This window comes from Hypanus sabinus, chromosome 11, assembly GCF_030144855.1.
Source record: "Hypanus sabinus isolate sHypSab1 chromosome 11, sHypSab1.hap1, whole genome shotgun sequence".
Lineage (NCBI taxonomy): Eukaryota > Metazoa > Chordata > Chondrichthyes > Myliobatiformes > Dasyatidae > Hypanus > Hypanus sabinus.
In genome coordinates, this window is record NC_082716.1 from 83,531,741 (window position 1) to 83,550,930 (window position 19,190).

The 19,190-nt window shown below is 41.2% G+C and overlaps 1 protein-coding gene across 1 annotated transcript in view; it reads right to left on the reverse strand.

The window, feature by feature from the left end:
- The window catches only part of LOC132401622 (BMP/retinoic acid-inducible neural-specific protein 3-like), a 219,767-nt gene that overhangs the window by 23,371 nt on the left and 177,206 nt on the right, over window positions 1-19,190 (reverse strand). Inside the window, exon 6 of the mRNA XM_059983643.1 lies at window positions 8,318-8,540. Coding sequence (XP_059839626.1) covers window positions 8,318-8,540 — 223 coding nt within the window. The remainder of the gene's footprint in view (window positions 1-8,317; window positions 8,541-19,190) is intronic.

The following is a 19,190-nucleotide window of genomic DNA, read 5'->3' on the forward strand; positions in this document are numbered from 1 at the left end:
AAAGATAGTTCTGGTATCTGCTGCCAGCCACTGGGCGCTCCCGCAGGAGGTTATCTGTGCATCTCCAAATGGGCTTTATGCGGTTACCTATATGTATGGGTTGTGATTATGCACCCATTATTGTGTTGTTATCGACATGGCTCATCAAACTCAGAGAAGTTGTGCTGTAACTGTTGCTAAATTTTATTCTAAGAATTTAATTCTAGGTTTGGGATTTCTGACAAAAATCTTCTGATAATAGTCCTCACTTTATTGGTAAAGTTATATAAAAATTAACAAAGGCCTTGTGTTTCACATGCCCTTACCACCGTCAATCTGAGGGACAGAACAGGGCTCCGAAAAACAGGCTAGCTAAATTGCACAATGACACTCAGATAAAGTGGCTGAAGGCAATTCCACTGGCCCCAATGACAGTGCTCTGTGTTCCAAATTACATATCAGGCCTATCTCCCCATGAGATTGTTTGGGATGTGCAATGCGCCAGCCAGTCACCCCACCCTTTTAATTAAACATATGGACATCCATATTATTAGCAAAGGCATGTTGCATTATTGTATAGCATTAACAAAAGCTCTTAAAGATTCTCATTAACTGGTACTTTAAGCCCAGAAGATCATGCTGGCTGCAGAGTGTCAGATCTACTAGTCAGGAGTTTGCGTACTGGTAAGAGTCTACTGATGAAAGAACTGCCTGTGGGAAAATCCATTCCAAGTGTTGCTGACCACATATACTGCTTTAAAGGTCCTTGTAAAGCCATTGTGGATATAAGCCTTGCATGTTGAGCTAGCAGTGCCGTTGGACCTGGAAGCAGGTGGCTGGAAGAACCATGATGATAAGGACTATGGACTGAACTCTTGATCTTTGCTAGTTGCCACCACCATTAAGTAATGACTATGCATTACAAGTTTTGGGTAATCTGGACATCTACTTTCTGCCTAAATGCAGAAGTATCCCAAGACACGACCAATCCTAATGTTTTTCTTCACCTTAGTAATATGTGTCACATACTAACTGGCCAGGTTGTTGGGTGTGCTCCGGAGAATGTCTGTACATTCAGAACGTGGATTCCCAATACACTTATACTCCTGGATCCTAGTGAATTTGATTCTGTGTTATGCTTTAATAACAAAATTATAACTGTAAGGAGTTACAATGATTGAATAACACCCCCCACCCTGCTCTGAACTTGCTATATGGGGATGGAGGTGAAATGTGTTATTGTAATCTTCAAGGGACGGGACTAGACTCAGGTAACAGTAATTACAATGTCTATACCCTCTGAATCACATTAAAGGTACTTACCAGTTATGTGGATATCACTGGCTGCCAAGTTACCCTTTCTATAATGGGAGTTTTAGTCTGAACTAAAACCATGGAGGGGTAATTCTGCTGGGCCTGCATAATACCATAGATGTACCACCTGCCCATGCTCCTTCTACATCCTAACGTGGGGTTGCACTCAAAGGACTATGGAGACTGAGTGTCTCTGGATTGTAGCGTTCCTGCTCTGGGAACCTGCCAAAGTGGCTCATGAAAAGCGTTAACACTGCCTCAACACTGCTGGAGAAACTGGCTACTAACATACCCTTCGCAGGACATGACATTACTGCCGAAATGCAGGCAATCCACAATGTGGCCCCCAAAATTGACTTGCACTTGACTTTCTATTGTCTAAGAGAGGTGGTACTTGTGCTAGGTGTGTTGCACATACATCCTTGATATCAATAGCACACTGACCCTGATGAAACTGTCATAGAGCTTCAGAGACTGTGCAATTGAAATTCTGTAGGATTTGTGTTGTCCTCTACGGGACAGAGGAGGGAATGTGGAAGTTGCAGTAAGCAAATGTTAAAGCAAGGATGGCCTGAGGCAGTTGTAGTAACTCAGACTTTTGAAGCAAGACCACCAGAAACTCCTCTGCTTACTACTGATGAAGTAGGCTGGGTTGACTGCAACAATGTATACTCAAGCCAGATGAGAGAGGTGTCTGTAGTGAGACTTTTCCAGAAAAATCATCCTAAAACATAGCATCCTGTTACACATTGAAAGGTGCCAGAGACAGACAAGATAACAGAAGGATGTGAAACATATCTCAAAACCTTAGGCTCTGTTGTCTAACTTCAAAATATCCTCGACTGTCCAGTTGAAGTTTTGATTGACTTTAACACCTCTATTCTAATGGCGATTGATTTTATAAATTCAAAAATATACAATTTACAATGATCAATATTCATAACTGATAAGCCAATTCTGTGTAAGTATTGCAGTCTTTTGTTCAGATTTCAGAACAGTGTGGTCACAGCGTCCATGCTGTTCTCCTTGGGCATAAGTAAAATAATAAGAATGTTTGAGTCATTGGAGTAACAATATTCTGGGCCCAGTTAGTTTAGCTACTTATTTATTCATTTTATTAAGGGTGATGACAGCTACATCAACACTTTGAGGAAGCTGATGGTGCAGTGGCAAAATTAGGCGGCACCTTTTGGATATTTGCAGTTAATTTTGTGTTTGCTCCTCGCCTACAGATGACGTACCATTTATACAAAATCTACAGTAAGCTCCATTACTCTTGTCACTATTTTAGCAGCAGATTATGCCTGCCACACAAAACAAGTGAGAAACAGTAAAAACATTAAAGTAAAACGTTAAGAAGTGTTTGAAATGCTTTTCATGAAAGAATATACCAAGGAACATTTACCACAGTAATGAACATTTCTCAGTCTCACATTGTAATGAGGGGTTAGGGAGACATTCAAATCATTCAAAGATAAAAGTGGAGGAATAATTGAGATTTAAGACAAATCAGTAGAATTACTTGGCTATTCATTCCTACAAATGTTCACAAGGGAAAATAAATCCAATTATTATACAAAATAATCAAGGACAGTGCACTTGGTATCTTAGGATGAAGATCAGCAATGCCTGGACTAGATATTGATGAAGGTTATATTAAGTCTAATGAAAACATCATTCAATTGAGGTGCTGCAGGGTTGTCAGAAGCTATTGCAATATGTACATTGATAAAGATGTGCAAACTCTGGGTAAAAGGATGAAATCAGCTCAAGATCAGGAGCAGTGAAATGTACCACACCTAAGTGGGGATAATAATGTGGTGTTTGTTATTAAATGGCAGACTTTCTGGGTCTTAGAAACAAAGTAGACACTGGAAGCCTGTTCGATATAATTCTGCATGAAAACCTACCAGGAATCTTGCAGAAAATATGGGAGAGGATCAGTGTCAGACCAAAGGAGCTGTTGGATGTTTGAATTTACGGGGAATCAGACTGGAGCAAGTGGTAAGTGTTGGGGGAAGGCCAGCAGTGGTCAGTGCCAACTGGTAGCCAAGTGATGCTTGCTGCTTCCGAAACTACTTCCACTGGCTACAGTGCAATGTCTCCTGACTGCCCACTCTCGTTCCCTGGCTGCAGGGCTAGCCATCCCATTTGCCAGGCCATTTGAGGTGAATTGTCCAAACAGTTCTTCCTCACCTTTCTCTTATCTGCAGTTCTTTGTATTTACATTATGGGACTCTGCCTTCAGTTATTTTACTTCCTCTTTCGAAAGGATCACATTGGATGTAACTACTACTTCTGTACCACCAGATTGATTCATTCTAATTGCTACTTGCACAGCCCACTGAAGTGTGATTGTCAGTGTCTTACTCAAATCATTTGGGCAGGTTTGATGTTTAATGACAAGGATTCACAAAGGTCAGGCAAAATCTCTTACAACATTTCCAAAATAATGAGATTTACCAGTTACTAATTTTCAACCAACCCTCCCCACCACCCCGCCCTCCCCCGACCCCATCTTGCATGAACTCTCTAGCTTAGAGAGAGTTCACATCAAATCCAGGCCTATATTTCCATGAGACAGGATCTATTCAGACAGCTAGAAATACCAAGCAGTTGGATGGGAAGCTCATGTTTCTGCCTGAAGCAAAATGCACCACTGGGCAGTTAAGAGCAGCCTCTCTTCTCCCAGCTGGGATATTTAAAGAGTGCATGTAGTCATACGATCATAATCAATGGAAAAGGAAGGCTGGCTCCAGGAATCAGTGCAAACAGAATGAATTATTCATCAGTAAGCAGTTCCTAAGGAAAACTACGCATTTTTAAAAATCTGCCACTCAGTCATTAGTCTGACTATAAATATAACTGCAAACCCTGCAAAGCTCTCACTGGGGACAATGCTCATGGCATTAACCAATGGTTTAAGGATAGGCAATTCTTCCTCTGAATGCAGCAGCTCACTGTATTACTGACTGATGTGTGACTGCAAACAAGGAATAGAATATTTACTGCAGCACTCAATTAGTGGGCAATCACTCACTGTGTAAACACTTCCAGGAAGGCTAGTAGATTTGACCTTGGGAACATGACCAACAAGCAAACAAGAAAAAAACACTGCAGTTGACAGTACTGATGTCAAACTTGGTGCATCTGAATTATACTGGCTGTGCCACTCAAACAAAGCAACTTGAAAAAAGGTTTGACAGTGGCTCATCCCCTAGTAGCAGAGACCTGAACTTGATCCTGACCACAACTCCTTGGTTGAAGTCATTTTGGGATTGGCTGAGCTGGGCTTTGTTGGACCAATTTGCCTCTAGAGTACATATTTATTTTCCTCCCTCAATGACTCCCAGCTACTTTATGTGTGTGGTGCCAATTTGCCACCAGAATAAATATTTTTTTCATCTCACACTGGCTCCAAACTACTTTCTGTGATAATAGTTAGAGATGTTGCAAGATGTTGGAAAGCATGTCAAGTTTAAAATTGACCTTGGCAGCGTGTTGAGCCCTAAAGGAGGTGCGATACAGGGCCGTCTTGATTTATTTATTTCATATTGTAGATGGCTTTACATTGATAAAAGGTCAAAGACTTTTAAGTAAGGTAGTACAGTTTCCACCATAGTCCTAATCTACCATGTTTATTGTTTACTGTTTATTGAGATACAACATGGAATAGACCCTCCCAGTCCATCGAGACACCCTGCCCTGGAGTCCCCTGATCTAATCCTAGCCTAAACATGAGACAATTTACAAGGACCAAATAACCTACCAACCAGTACATCTTTGGATGGTCAGAGGAAGCCAGACCATCTGGAGGAAACCCACAAGGGGAACATACAAACTCCTTACAGGTAGAGGTGGGAATTGAACCTGGGTCATCTGTAATGTAGAGGATGGTGCTAACCACTATGCTATCTTGCTGCCCTATTTATTTATTGAGATACAGTGCAGAATAGGGCCTTCTGGCCTTTCGAGCTGCAATGCTCAGCAACCCCTGATTTAACCCTAGCAAAATGATAGGGCAATTTACAATGACCAGCTGACCTACCAACAGGACTGTGAGAGGAAACTGGAGTATTCGAAGCAAACCCACGTAGTCACTGGAGGAATGTACAAACTCCTTACAGGCAGTAGTGGGAATGGTTAGGTTCATGTGAGGTGAAGTTTGGAGAAGGCAGATTTTGACCTCTTTAGAATAGTGGCCAGTTAATCGACCTGCCTGCATACCTTTGGGACATGAGAGGAAACTGGAACATTCTGGAGAAAATATCATTCTAGATGAAACCCACAGAATCACAGGGAGAATCTGCAAACACAACACAGACTGCACTGATGGTCAGGATCAAGCTTAGGTGTCCGGGGCAGTGCCACTGACAAACCTTTTAGCTTCGATTGAGTGGCAAACCAGTAAAGACACTGCCCCACAGCACTAGACACCTGGGTTCAGATGTTGCCTGTGGGGGTGGCAAACCAGTAAAGACACTGCCCCACAGCACGAGACACCTGGGTTCAGATGTTGCCTGTGGGGGTGGCAAACCAGTAAAGACACTGCCCCACAGCACGAGACACCTGGGTTCAGATGTTGCCTGTGGGGGGGGGGGGGGTTGTAGATTTTTCTATTATTGCACATCCTCCTTCAGATGTCCCAGTTTCATCCAACACTCCAAAGACAAGCATGTTGATGTTAATTGATCACTGTAAATTGCCTCTAGTTGGTAGGTGTGTGACAGAATTCAAGGGGGAGAGGATGGGAATCAGGAGAGAATATAAGGTGGGTTATTTATGATTTGTGTGAATTCAGCAGGCTAAAGGGAATGATTCCGTGCCATGTATCTTTGTGACTTAAGGTTCACTTCCCGACTCACAAATGGAAACGGGTGGTGTACTGTGCTTCAATTCTGAATGTGATGGCTCTCCCCAAGGCAAGCACTGTAAAGGACACAGGGCATGGCAGTCATGCCTTCCGTCAATTCCTGCTACTAATTCTCAAAGAAAGACTTGAGAATAGGCTACTGTTGATGTTCTTGTAGACAAATTATCACCAAGTTTAGACCACTTGGAATATTGCTCAGAACTGCTGGTAATATTACAAAAGAGAAATGCATGTAGAATAAATAAAAATGAGATATATGTTGGATTAATGTGAATCATAGAGCACAGAAACAGGCCCAACTGATTAATACTGAACAAGATTCTATCTAAGTTAACCCCATTTGTCCATACTTGGTCCATATCCATCTAATTGCTCCTATCCATGTACTTTTTCAAGTACCTTTCAAATGTTGTCAATGTACCTGCCTCGTCCATTTTCTTGGCAGCTCATTGTCCACAGTCTGGATGGGAATGATAGCCCTCGTGTTCGTTGATTGTCAGTGTGGTAGTGGTGGACTGAAGAGCCTGCTTCTCTACTGCCTGACTAAGGGAGTATGTTTTATGAGGAAAGGTTGGGTGAGCTAGCGATTTTCTCTGTGGGGCAGAGGAGGATAGGAGGTGACTTCTGATCTTTGACAATGATCCTGTGTGACATTTCATTCTTTCCATTAAGTAAGCTTCCATCAGGAAGATTGCTTAAAAAAAACTCTAGTCAAGGAACCTTTGGTGGTAATGTAGTTATATGGGAACACAAAAGCACCCTTTGAGCATACCACTTACTGGAGCTTGTTTTGCCTGTCTATATTCAAATAACTGCTAGGCAGTGTTGTGGGGAGGGCAGAATTGGACAAAAATATATTTATGCCATAACTTGGATCTTAGTCTAAAACTTAGCTTGTTGTGGCAATTCTTGAATTTAAATGTTGGGAGAGCTTTCCTTTCAGGCAATAATTTCTGAGTGCACATTTTTAAAAGGTTGGGTAAACAAAATCCTCAATCCCTCCTAATCCATCTATCAGTGAATTTAAATCTCAGCCACTTTGTTATCTTTTTCTCTCCTAAAAGAAATAGATAGTTCCTGTTCAGTTCACCTTGCCTCCAATAACTTAACACACTTAAGTTAATTCTCCCCTCAGCTTCTTGTGTGCAAAAGACAACAACTCCAGTCCTCATAACTCCATTTCTCCTATATCTAAATGAATCTCTGTATCAAATTCTACAGTTCCTTCCTTCAGTGTCATGACCAGGTCACACCCAATATTTTAGATATTGCCTAACAATTGTTTCATAACCTCTAGCATAACCTTTTCACTTGGTCAAGTCCCATGTGTCTTCTTTAACCACCTTACTACCTTCAAAGATGTATTGGAAGTATTCTTTATAACATCTATCATTGAGAGTCTATTCCCTCAAGTGCATTATCTTGAACTTCCTTGGAATGAATTCCACTAACTACTTCTGCAACCAGCCCTGCAGAGTAGAATTCAGTTCAAAGTTGCACAGACAAAAGCTAGTTGAAAAGCGATTCAACAAAGCAATATACAGTACTTTTGGGTCCAGCTGTGAAAATACGATTGCCAGAGATTGGGTACATTAGAAAATCATCAGAGGTTAGGGATGAGGCAGTATACCCTCGAAACTGTAAGCAAAGGATTGAATGAGGAAATATATTGAAACCTGTTCTTTCATGCAGTCAGAATGAACAAAATGTACAAAAAGATATCAATTAAAATATCAATTTCTAAACATTAAAAGATTTGGCAAACTTCTCTCCTTTTGTTCAAAAAAAAGGTGCAATAAATTTTCAAGAATTTTGTTTACTTCCAAGTTTCATAAATGAATAATTATTAGTTAATACTATGTATATTGCAGTATAATACCATTAATACTGTAGTTGTTAATGGAGAATATGCATTACACTTTGCCTAATCCCTATGAAAACAAATAAATACCTTTCGATTGATTACTTTATGGAAATTATAAGATCTGTTACCTGGCACCAACTATTCATTTCTAAGGCCAATTCATCTATTTTTCCAACCTTATATTATGTGGCAAAGTCAAGTCTTATCCCTCAAACTTTATAGCGAGTCAATAAATGGAGGCAAAGTTATTTAGTTACTACAGTTTGCTGGGTGTGAATATCATGTACCTTTCTCTGGGGAGGACGAATTTCGGTTGTTTCTGGCAGCGCTTACTTAGGCTGAAGAGCTTTCGGACAGTCTTCTGTGCCTTGGTGAAGAGCACCTTCAGAGTGGCTTCCAGTTGCTCGTAGCGGTGCTGGAGACTGAAGTCCATTGTCCAGAGTTGAAGGATGGTGGAGCTGTTCAGGAAATACTCAGTCGGCAGCTTCTTCAGAAAGGTCTTGAACTCATCTGTGTGAGGGATCAAGATCAGACATTGTTTGAATAATTTCAGCAGGACCAACAATGTACCCAAAAAAGAAATGCTTGATTAGAGACAAAAGAGACAGCATATACTGGATCTTGGAGCAACAAACAATCTGATGGAAGAACTTGGGAGATCAAGCAGCACCTATGAGGGGGGAAGGGTTGAAATCCTGCAGCAAAACAGAGTAGAAAGGTGAGAGAGCCTTTATAAAGAGGAGCAAGGGATAAGTGAGATTAGTTAAAGTTGAAATAAATTTATTGTCAAAGTAAACATAAGGAATTCTGGAAATGGTGTAAATCTAGTGAACTGCACACAAACAGCTGAAGGAACTCAACAGGTCAGGCGGTGTCTGGAGAAAAATGAAGTCAACATTTTGGATCGAGACCCTTCATCAGGATCTGATGTCCAATGAGACTGTAGAGGTAGCACTCCTGGGATCTGATAAGTAATGAAGGTGATAATGAGAACAATTGGGTGAGAGTTGGAGGCCAGGTAGAATCACATAGGGGAGGAGGAATCCATGATAAATAAAATTTGAAGATAGTAGATGGATTCAACCAGGAAAAGTGGGTGGGGGGGGGGTGAGGGTGTGGTGGAATGCATGATGAGGTCTGGGAAGGGGACAACATAGGAAATCCTTAGATGATTAGTGAAATATATAATCTGTGAACATTTGCAACTGCTAAATCTCAACTTGCATCCTTTCAAACTCAGCTGCCAATGGAAACCAGCTTTTGAAAATTATCTGTCTTCCACCATTCAAAAAGCTTTTGCAGATTCTATGATCCGTTGTCCATGGAAAACATCCAGTCCCTGTATGCTGAAGCTGGAAGTTGCAAGAACTAGATCCCATCTACAGTCTGTAGCATTTTGTCTCATTATCTATATAACCGGGGGGGGGGGGGGGGGGGCTGAAGATGAGGGTTGTGAGAAGGACAAAGAGAGAGAGCAATGCCAGGATATATGGAAAATGGAGATAAATGGAAGCGAGTGAGGAGCAGGAAGCAAATGGTAATGGAATAGCTGAATGCTGAAAGAGATGTATGAACATCAGGGAGTTGTTAACTGTTCAAGAAATTACTATATCAGCAGAGAAATATTTGAAAGGATTTTAAAAAAGTAGTTTTATTTGTCACATATACATTATAACATCAAGGCATACAGTGAAATGCATCCCACAATGCATCCTGGGGGCATCCCACAAGAGTCAGCACACATCTGTCCCCAACAACTTACACCCCTAACCCATACGTCTTTGGAATATGGGAGGAAACCAGAGCACCGAGAGGAAACCTTTTAGAGCTTGTATTTTGAAATATAGCCCTGCTAACCATTATTCTGATTGCTCTGCTGACTTTAATTCTGATGGCACTGCCATCAAATTTAAATGGACTTTTAATTTAAAATTAAAATCCATTTAAATGGATCATGTGAAGAGAGCAGCCATATTTATTCAGTGGGGTCTTTTAGTCAGACTGAAGCATATTTACACAATCCTGTTTTGCCTTTCCTCTGACTGAGCCATCGTAAATAATCGTCTGTAAGATTTGGCTTAGATCATAAAGGAGAATGCTATCTGAGCAATACTGAGCAATATTTTGTGTTAAGATTACGTAAAACTTTATTCCCAATTATCTGTATAGTGTTTAAACCAGTCCTGGTAATTAAATGAATGCTTAGATGATATTAATCTTCTCGCAGACTTGAAAACTTAGCTGCTCATATTCTGCATAATTATGGATATTTTACATTTAAATTTAGCTTCATATATTTCTTATTTTTTATGAATGTGTGACTTAATGTTTGCTGCATTAGGTACTTATAGAACTTTTCTGGTTCTTTCTCAGTTTCACCCTTACTCCATTGTGTATGTGTGTGCTGCCCAGATAAAGCACCTGGAGCTTGGAAGTGATACCCTGACCCCTGCGTTCACTTGAGTGGAGTTTGGCTTACTGCCCACTTCACACACAAGGAGAGCAGTACAAAACCCATGAGGTCATGGGGAGAATATACAAGCTCCTTACTGAAAGTAGCGGGAATCAAATCCCAATCGGTGAGCACTGGCACTGTAGTGAACGTGCTGACTACTACGCTACTGTGCCACCCCAGTATAAAAGTATAAATGCAGTGGCAGAAAAATAATGTTCTATAATGAGGGAATCATTCTAAAAGTTCAAAGTAGATTTATTATCGAGGTACATATACAACCCTGAGATTCATTTTCTTGTAGGCATACTCAATACATCTATAATAGAATAAAAACCATAACAGGAAGACCTTTGATAGCCTTGTGCTACTCAGGGACACCATCGCTTACATGGAGGACATGGGGGTGGATACCTGCCTGGTCATCTCGGATCAGGAGAAAGCCCTCGACAGGATGTATACACGTAAAAGATGAAAATACTCTCCGAGATAGGATTTGGGGTTGGAGTCAGGAATTGGGTCCAGCTGCTCAACATGGACACTTGTAATTAAAGGGTGGGAAACAGGTAGCTTCCCCATCATGTCTTCCCACTCTCCCGTCTTGTTTGTGTGTTGTATAGAACCCTTTGCTGAAGCCATCCGGGAAGACCAAATTGTAAGAGGGGTGACGCTGCCAGGCAGTGGAGAAACCCAAGTGAAAATGTCCCTGAACATGTTTGAATTCATCGTCTCCTGCTTGGATCTGAGGCCAGCTTGCAGATTGATCAACATTTATAACCAGTTTGAGCTGACATCAGGGGCCAGAGTTAACCATACAAAGAGCAATGCCACATTCTTCAGCAACTGGGTTGAACACTGGGACTGTGGGGAGGGCAGACCCTACCAATAACTGGGAAGAATCTGGTCATCAGGTGTGAGGTGCTGTCAGGGCCGTGGCACTTGGTGAAGGTGCAGCCCACCTCCCACCTCTCCAGCTTGGGAATCACCTGAGCTGTCAGCTGTCTTCATGTTCAGTGGGGGATCCAAGATAGAGTGGGTCAGACAAGTCACAATGCACAAGTTCCTGGACAATGATGGCAAAAATGGACCCAATGCTGTCCTCATCCTGATGACCAACTTCATGCATGGTTGCACTGAGCTTTGTGTGAACCTAAACACTTGGCACCAAGTACCATGTACTAATGTTCCATCTGTCCCCAGTGTTGCAAAGGATGGGTCTGGCTCAGTTGCTGCACAATGTCCCGGTCAGCAGTATGTTGCCACACTACCAGGTGTTGGTCTGGAAAAGTTCTCCCTGATTAAAAGCTTTGACCATAAGTCCATCAGGCAGTGGTGAACACAACAAGTCCTGGAGACACTGCGGAAGATTGACGTGATGTACACAGTAGGGTGGTTCCCTAAGCAGACTATCCATCTGGCAAAATGCCTCATCCCCAGGCCTCACCAATACCTTGTCTGGGAGCATCACTCCCTCTGTGCACTGCCCAGGGTTTGACTGCAATGAGGAATAGACAGCAGCTCACCTCTTTGTGAACTGTGGATTTGCAAGGGCGGTGTAGAGAAAAACGCAAAGGCTTATGTCGCGCTTCATCCCGAGCAGTCATGAGCTCTCCCCAGGGACACACATGAAGACAAATCTTAGATGTCAAACAAAAACCAAATTCCTTTTTAGTTTGAATCAGTGAGATTCATTAGAATAACCTTTATTACACCAATGTCTCTAACTGATTAGATCTAGTGCTATTCCCTATTTAAAGGTTACAAACTAACTTTTTATTTATCCTTAGTAAGTTAGAAAACTAATTGAGTTCCCGTTCTTAAGTATGATAGTTAACTTCAGTTTCAGTTCAAGTCAATATGTCTACAAATTCATATTCAATTTCTTATATATATATGAACTCCTTTCATGACAATCCATGAATATCACAACTTTTTAACAAAATAAGTCTCGTCCAGTAACTTGTCAAAGTTTTTGCAGAAAATCAGATTCAGGTCCTTTGAATGAAAATAAATTTATATATTCAACTGTATTAAATCCTCTACGTCATTTAATATTTTGTTCCCGCGCTGGTTCTTCAATCTTGGGTGGCTCGCCATCTTGTTTCTTGGTTCATTGGATGAAATAGTTGATCATCCACGGAAAGTCAATTCACAATACTTACACAAAAAAAACCTGACAAATCTCTTGGTATGACTCTTAAAAAATCAGTAAACCTTGTCTTCATCCCTCCACTGGTGGATCTTTCTAAAATTACATCTTTGGGTTTAATCCCTGGGTTACATATGGTTTTATGGTGTTACCCAGATAATTTGAGATTGATGTTACAACTGTTTCAATAGCTTGTCATTGCTCTAACTATGCATTGGTGGTTTGGCAAGGGAACAGATTAGTTCATGCTGAAGATCATGGAAACAAAGTAAAGATTAATTGTTTCTCAGCATTGTAAAGTTTTACAGCACTGCTACACAGGTCATATTTATTACTGAGGCCAAGAGACAGGACAGAAAAATGGGCATTTGAGATTCCAGAGTCAGAAAAACAGAATGAAACCTTTAAATGAATAAAATGTTAACATAAGGTAGTGAAAACCTTACGAGTATCAGCAACAACTAACGGGGGTATTGGTACAGCAGGTTTGACATAATGAAATGGTTTCAGATAATAGGGTAATTAGACAATCATTGACACCATGCCCTGTACACAGAACAAACGGATGTTGAAAGGTGAACTGAAGGTGTAAAGTGGGCCAGAGAGGCTGACAAATTGTAAGGAGAGAAGCGCACAGCTTGAGAATCGTTAATGACATAGCTGATCCATTCTAGTAAGCTCTACTTTTATTTCAAATTTGTGGAACAGTTGTATCCCCACTTCCGGATTAGCTTCATGAATGAACAAGAAGCAGAATGGAAGGAGTAAAATTATAGAAAGATGCTGCACCAAATTGGAATGATAAAGGTAGACACTAACACAAAATGAGTATAAAGAAATAACTGTGTATGAATGTAGAGCAGCAAGGACAAAGCCATTAGAGCTTGGTGTGAGAGTATGAGTCACAGCACAAACAGGCCTGACCCTTGCACTTGTTCTCTGTAACTGTAACATTATGTTCTGCAATGTTTTCTCCTTGTACTATCTTGATGTATTTATATATAGAATGATCTGGAAGAATGGCTTGCACACAAGCGCCTTTCACTGTATCACAGAATATGTGACAATAATAGGCCAGTTACCAAACTCTGAGGATTTCATGCACAAGCAGGCTACAATAGGAACCTGTGATGCTGAGTGCTATAGATGAACACTTTTTAGAGAGACAGGGGCGTGGTAAAGTTTTTCTATAGCAGACAAACGGAGATATGAAACATGATTATGAGGTAGCAGCAGCAGCAACTCATGGCAGTATCTCATCTCACCACTACCTTCTTCAGGGCAGAGATGGGTATTCACTGCCAGCCTTAATAGCAATGGCCTGAATCTGTGAATAAATGTCAACGTTATGAGAATGGAAATGGATAGATGTAATAATGGTGTGGCTGTGTCATTAATACAATCTGGTGTCTGGTTTATTTTAGTAAATTGTCATTAGTCAGGGAAGTTGTAACATCCTCCAAGTATTTAGTTAGAGAAAACTTGTTTTCACCTGTTACCAGATGATTTAGGGACCATGGAGTGATGAAGGGAGGTGGGATGAGCTATAGGTAAGTGTGATCAACACAATGAAGCTGGAACCATGGCTGCATTTATAGATAACATTCAAACACCAAAAATAAAATGATGGATCTCCCTTGGATAATAATATGAATGCAGGAAGCTACTGCTTGCAAGAAATACACCTCAAAGGCTACATAAGGGTGGAGAATTAAGAAGGGGATGATCACCTTTGTCATCATCATACAGCATGATGGTGACAAATGGTGAGTCTGGGATCAATAATGTGGGTGGGTAGAAAATTTGATCACAGGGTTCCAACAAGTAGGATGGCATAATTTTTAGGAGAAACCAGAAAGGTTCTGGAGAGAAAATCAGCTTCAGACCAAGAACATCAGTAAATCAAAATTTTGTGAAATACACACAATACACACTCTCTCTCTCTCTCTCTCTCTCTCTCTCTCTCTCTCTCTCTCTCTCTCTCTCTCTCTCTCGCTCTCTCTCTCTCTCTCTCTCTCTCTCTCACACACACACATCCTTTTGGTAATCTATCCATTGGACAGTGTAAAAAGTATTGGAATTTTGCTAAGTTTGATGAGAATTTTAGAACACAGAACACAGAACTACAAAGTACAGAATACAGGTCCTCAGCCCACAAAGTTGAGGCAAAGTAATTAAACTAATGATTCCTAATTACACTAATAATTTCTGCTTCCACATGATTTATATCCTTCCTTTTCCAGTATACTCATGTTTCGATCTAAGAGACTCTTAAAAACCTCTGTTGTATTTAGCTTTACTATCATTCCTGACACCCATAATAGCTTTACACCCATAATTCTCTGTACAAAAAAAGCCTACCCCACACATACCCTTCAGGCTTTCTCCCTCTCATCATAAATATCTTCAGTATTTTAACCCTGGTGAAAAATACAGGCCATCTAGTCTCTCTATGTTTCTCATAATTTGATAAGCATCATCAGATTGCCAGCCAGCCTCCTCTGTTCCAGAATATAAAACAAACCAAGGTTGCCTGAACTGTCCTTATAGCACATGCCTTCTAATCCGGGGCCCTGGTAAACCTCTTCTACACCCTCTCCAAAGCCTTCATCTTCTTCCACAATGGGGCAGCCAGAGTAATCCTTCAGCTGCAGCCTAACTAGAGTTTTGTAAAATTGCAACATAGCTTCCTGGTTCTTGAACTCAATGCCCTAACTTTAAAGACTAAGGAGCTGGTGGTGGACCTGAGGAGGGCTAAAGCACCGGTGACCCCTGTTTCCATCCAAGGGGTCAGTGTGGACATGGTGGAGGATTACAAACACCTGGGGATATGATTTGACAATAAACTGGACTGGTCAAAGAACACTGAGGCTGTCTACAAGAAGGGGCAGAGCTGCCTCTATTTCCAGAGGAGACTGAGGTCCTTTAACATTTGCTGGGCGATGCTGAGGATGCTCTACGAGTCTGTGGTGGCCAGTGTTATCATGTTTGTTGTTGTGTGCTGGGGCAGCAGGCTGAGGGTAACAGACACCAACAGAATCAACAAACTCATTTGTAAGGCCAGTGATGTTGTGGGGGTGGAACTGGACTCCCTGACGGTGGTGTCTGAAAAGAGGATGCTGTCCAAGTTGCATGCCATCTTGGACAATGACTCCCATCCACTCCATAATGTACTGGTTAGGCACAGGAGTCATTCAGCCAGAGACTCATTCCACTGAGATGTAACACTGAGCGGCATAGGAAGTCATTCCTACCTGTGGCCATCAAACTTTACAACTCCTCCCTCGGAGTGTCAGACACCCTGAGCCAATAGGCTGGTCCTGGACTTATTTCCACTTGGCATGATTAACATATTATTATTTAATTATTTATGGTTTTATATTGCTATATTTCTACACTATTCTTGGTGCGGCTGTAATGAAACCCAATTTCCCTCGGGATCAATAAAGTATGTCTGTCTGTCTGTAAAGGCAAGCATGCAATCATTTTCCGTAAACATCGATAGACACTTTGAAGAAGGCAAATGGAATGTTTTAATATTGTAAAGATCACATCTAACTGAAAATTTGTGACAGTAGAACCACAAATCATTGAATGGTTACAACAAAAACAGAAGCATTCAGGCAATCATGACTATACTGCTTCTCTACTGGAGCAACTTACCAGTTCCACTCTTCTTCATAACCATGGAAAATGGAAAATGAACACTAGTGATACAAAGGAACATAGTTACCCAGTTACCCCTTGTGCAGGTAGTGTTTTCCAGATTCTAGATTTAGTAGCACAAAGCTCACAAGATCCACTCTCAGCTTCCAGAAAGAACCTGAGGCTAAAATATAATGCACAACTGTGATTACATTGAACATCTAGTGCTACCAATCTAGAAATTTATGGACGATTACCTTTACTGAACTCATACAGCCACAGCTAACCAATGTGTGTCAGAGGGTTTTATTACACTTCAAAATTATTCCCAGATTAGAGAAATTCAGTGTCATAGCTTAAAATATATATTAATTTTTATGTTGCAGAATGTCCAAGTTTTATATATCAAGCAGAATGATAGGATATTTTGAATTAAACTACCATAATAAAATAATGTGATATATTACATGAAGGAAGGGAACTGACCATCAATCCCTTGATCCTCAATTCCATTTTTAATGAAAATGACATGATTTAGCAATGCACACAGAATTTTGGAGGAACTCAGCAGGCTCGGCAGCATCAATGGAAAAGAGTACAGTTGACGTTTCAGTTTGTGGAGTTCTTGCTTTCAACACGGTTTACACACAAGGATAAAATTGGGTGTGCACTGTTCTTGTTTTGGGTTCAATGAGTACTGGTGCTACATTGCGAGTTGATTTGACCATTGTATACAGAGGAAAGTTGGAAGGCTTGTGCGAAGACCTGATGGAAGCTTGCAGAGGATGAAAAATCTCAGTTTCAGCCAGTGTAGTTCACCAGTTTGACAGCAGTTCCACCATTGTCAAGTATACTGCTGGAAATTCCATCCTGTATTAAACATTAACAGCAAGGCCCCTAACTGTGAAGCAAAGAACGATGCATGAGATTTCTGCACCTCAATAAGGCTGTTTTCACAGAAACTGCAATATGCTCCAACCACAACTTGCAATCTTACAACAGGACTAGGAGTGTACTTCCAGAACTTGGCAAGGTGCCCATGGTCATGAACGCTTTGTTCTCCTGCCTCTTGTAGGCTGAAGTGGAGATACTGCAGCATCTCACAGTTCCTCATCCACCTTTGTACGAAGGGGTTAACTGTCACTTATATTCCATCAATTAACCACATTTCATTCTCTCTGGAGATCAGAAAGTGGTTAGAGGATACAGACCTTGCGATGGTTGTGTGCATCATAAAAGGACAGGGTGCCATTGACTGTGTCGGGGCATCTTGGGAACCTTGTCATGTATCAGAACAGAAAGAGGTTTTATTACCAGCAACCAGTATTTCAGGTACTGGACAAATGGAGTGATGGGTATTAGATAATTAAGCTTATGAGGTTCTAAGTTCAAAGTAAATTTATTATCAAAGTGCATATATGTCACCATATACAACCCTGAGATTTTTTTCTTGTGGGCATACTCAATAAACTTATAGAATAATAACCATAACAGAATCAAAGGAAGACCACCCATCTTAGACGTTCATCTAGAGTGCAGAAGACAACAAAATATGCAAATACTAAAAGGAAGAAATAATAATAATAATAAATAAGCAATAAATACCAAGATCCTGAGATAAAGAGTCCTTGAATGTGTTTCAATACATTGTGGGATGGGGCAAGTGAAGTTGAGTGGTTATCCCCTATGGTTCAAGAGCCTGATGGTTGAGGGTACTAAACCATTAGGATTTTGAGTTACTCTACGGATTAAGCTTATGCTGCATTGGAAGCAGTCACATCACTCATCAGAGGCTGTGCCACGCTTGGGTCCACAGAAGTTTGCGTGGAATAGACAAAGCTCTGTTCCACACTGGTGTTCCTTTCTAGACCCTTTCCAAGCAGCATACATTTTTGATCTGCCTTCTTTTATTGTCTCATCAAACCCATATTTGCATATCTCTGCCCCTGGTGAGCAGCCACCCTCCTCACCGTGGAGCTGGTTCCTGGTAAATCACCATGCAGATCCCATGTTTTCAGATAACTTCTGTGTTACATGAACTGTCAGCACCTCTGATTGTTGTTGTGAATGTAGAGTTAAGGAAGAGCATTTCTTTGGCTTTTTCTGATTCATAATAAAATTTTTGTGACATAGAAAAGAAGGCCTTCTTGCTATAAAGAAGAGGCAGATGCAGGGTATGCTTAAGAAAGAGATTATACATTTAATATCTCATAGAGAAGGCCTGTGGACAAGAATGTCAAAGGGATAATTAGGTATGGGAGTATCTTTGTTCAACAATAAGTGTACTGTGACAATGTGATAGCACTGTACTGTAACAGTCAGGTGGGTAGGAAAGGTAAAAGGCTGGAGAGGAGACTGGACTATAGGAGAAAGGGAAGCAGAAGGGGACCCAGAGGAGGTGATAGGCAGGTGAGAAGAGGTAACAGCCAAGAGTGGAGAAAAGAAGGAGGGGAGGGCGAGGGAATTTTTTTCAACTGGGAGAAATCGATGTTCATGCCAACAGGTTGGAAGCTACCCAGATGGAATATAAGGTGTTGCTCCTCCACCCTGAAGATGGCCTCATCTTGGCACAAGAGGAAGCAATGGACTGACATGTCAGGGAATGGGAATCAGAATTAAAACGTTTGGCCACCAGGAAGTTCCACTTTTGGCGGATGGAGCGGTGATGCTCGACGAAGCAGTCCACCAATTTATGATGGGTCTCACCAATGTACAGGAGACCACATTGGAAGCACTGGACACAATTGACAACCTTAGCAGATTCGCAGGTGAAATTTTGCCTCACCTGGAAGGACTATTTGGGGCCCTGTGGGAGCTGAGGGAGGAGGTGAATGGGCAGGTGTAGCACTTTGGCTGCTTGCAAGGATAAGTGCCAGAAGGGGTGAATGGACAAGAGAATCATGGAGGAAGTGAT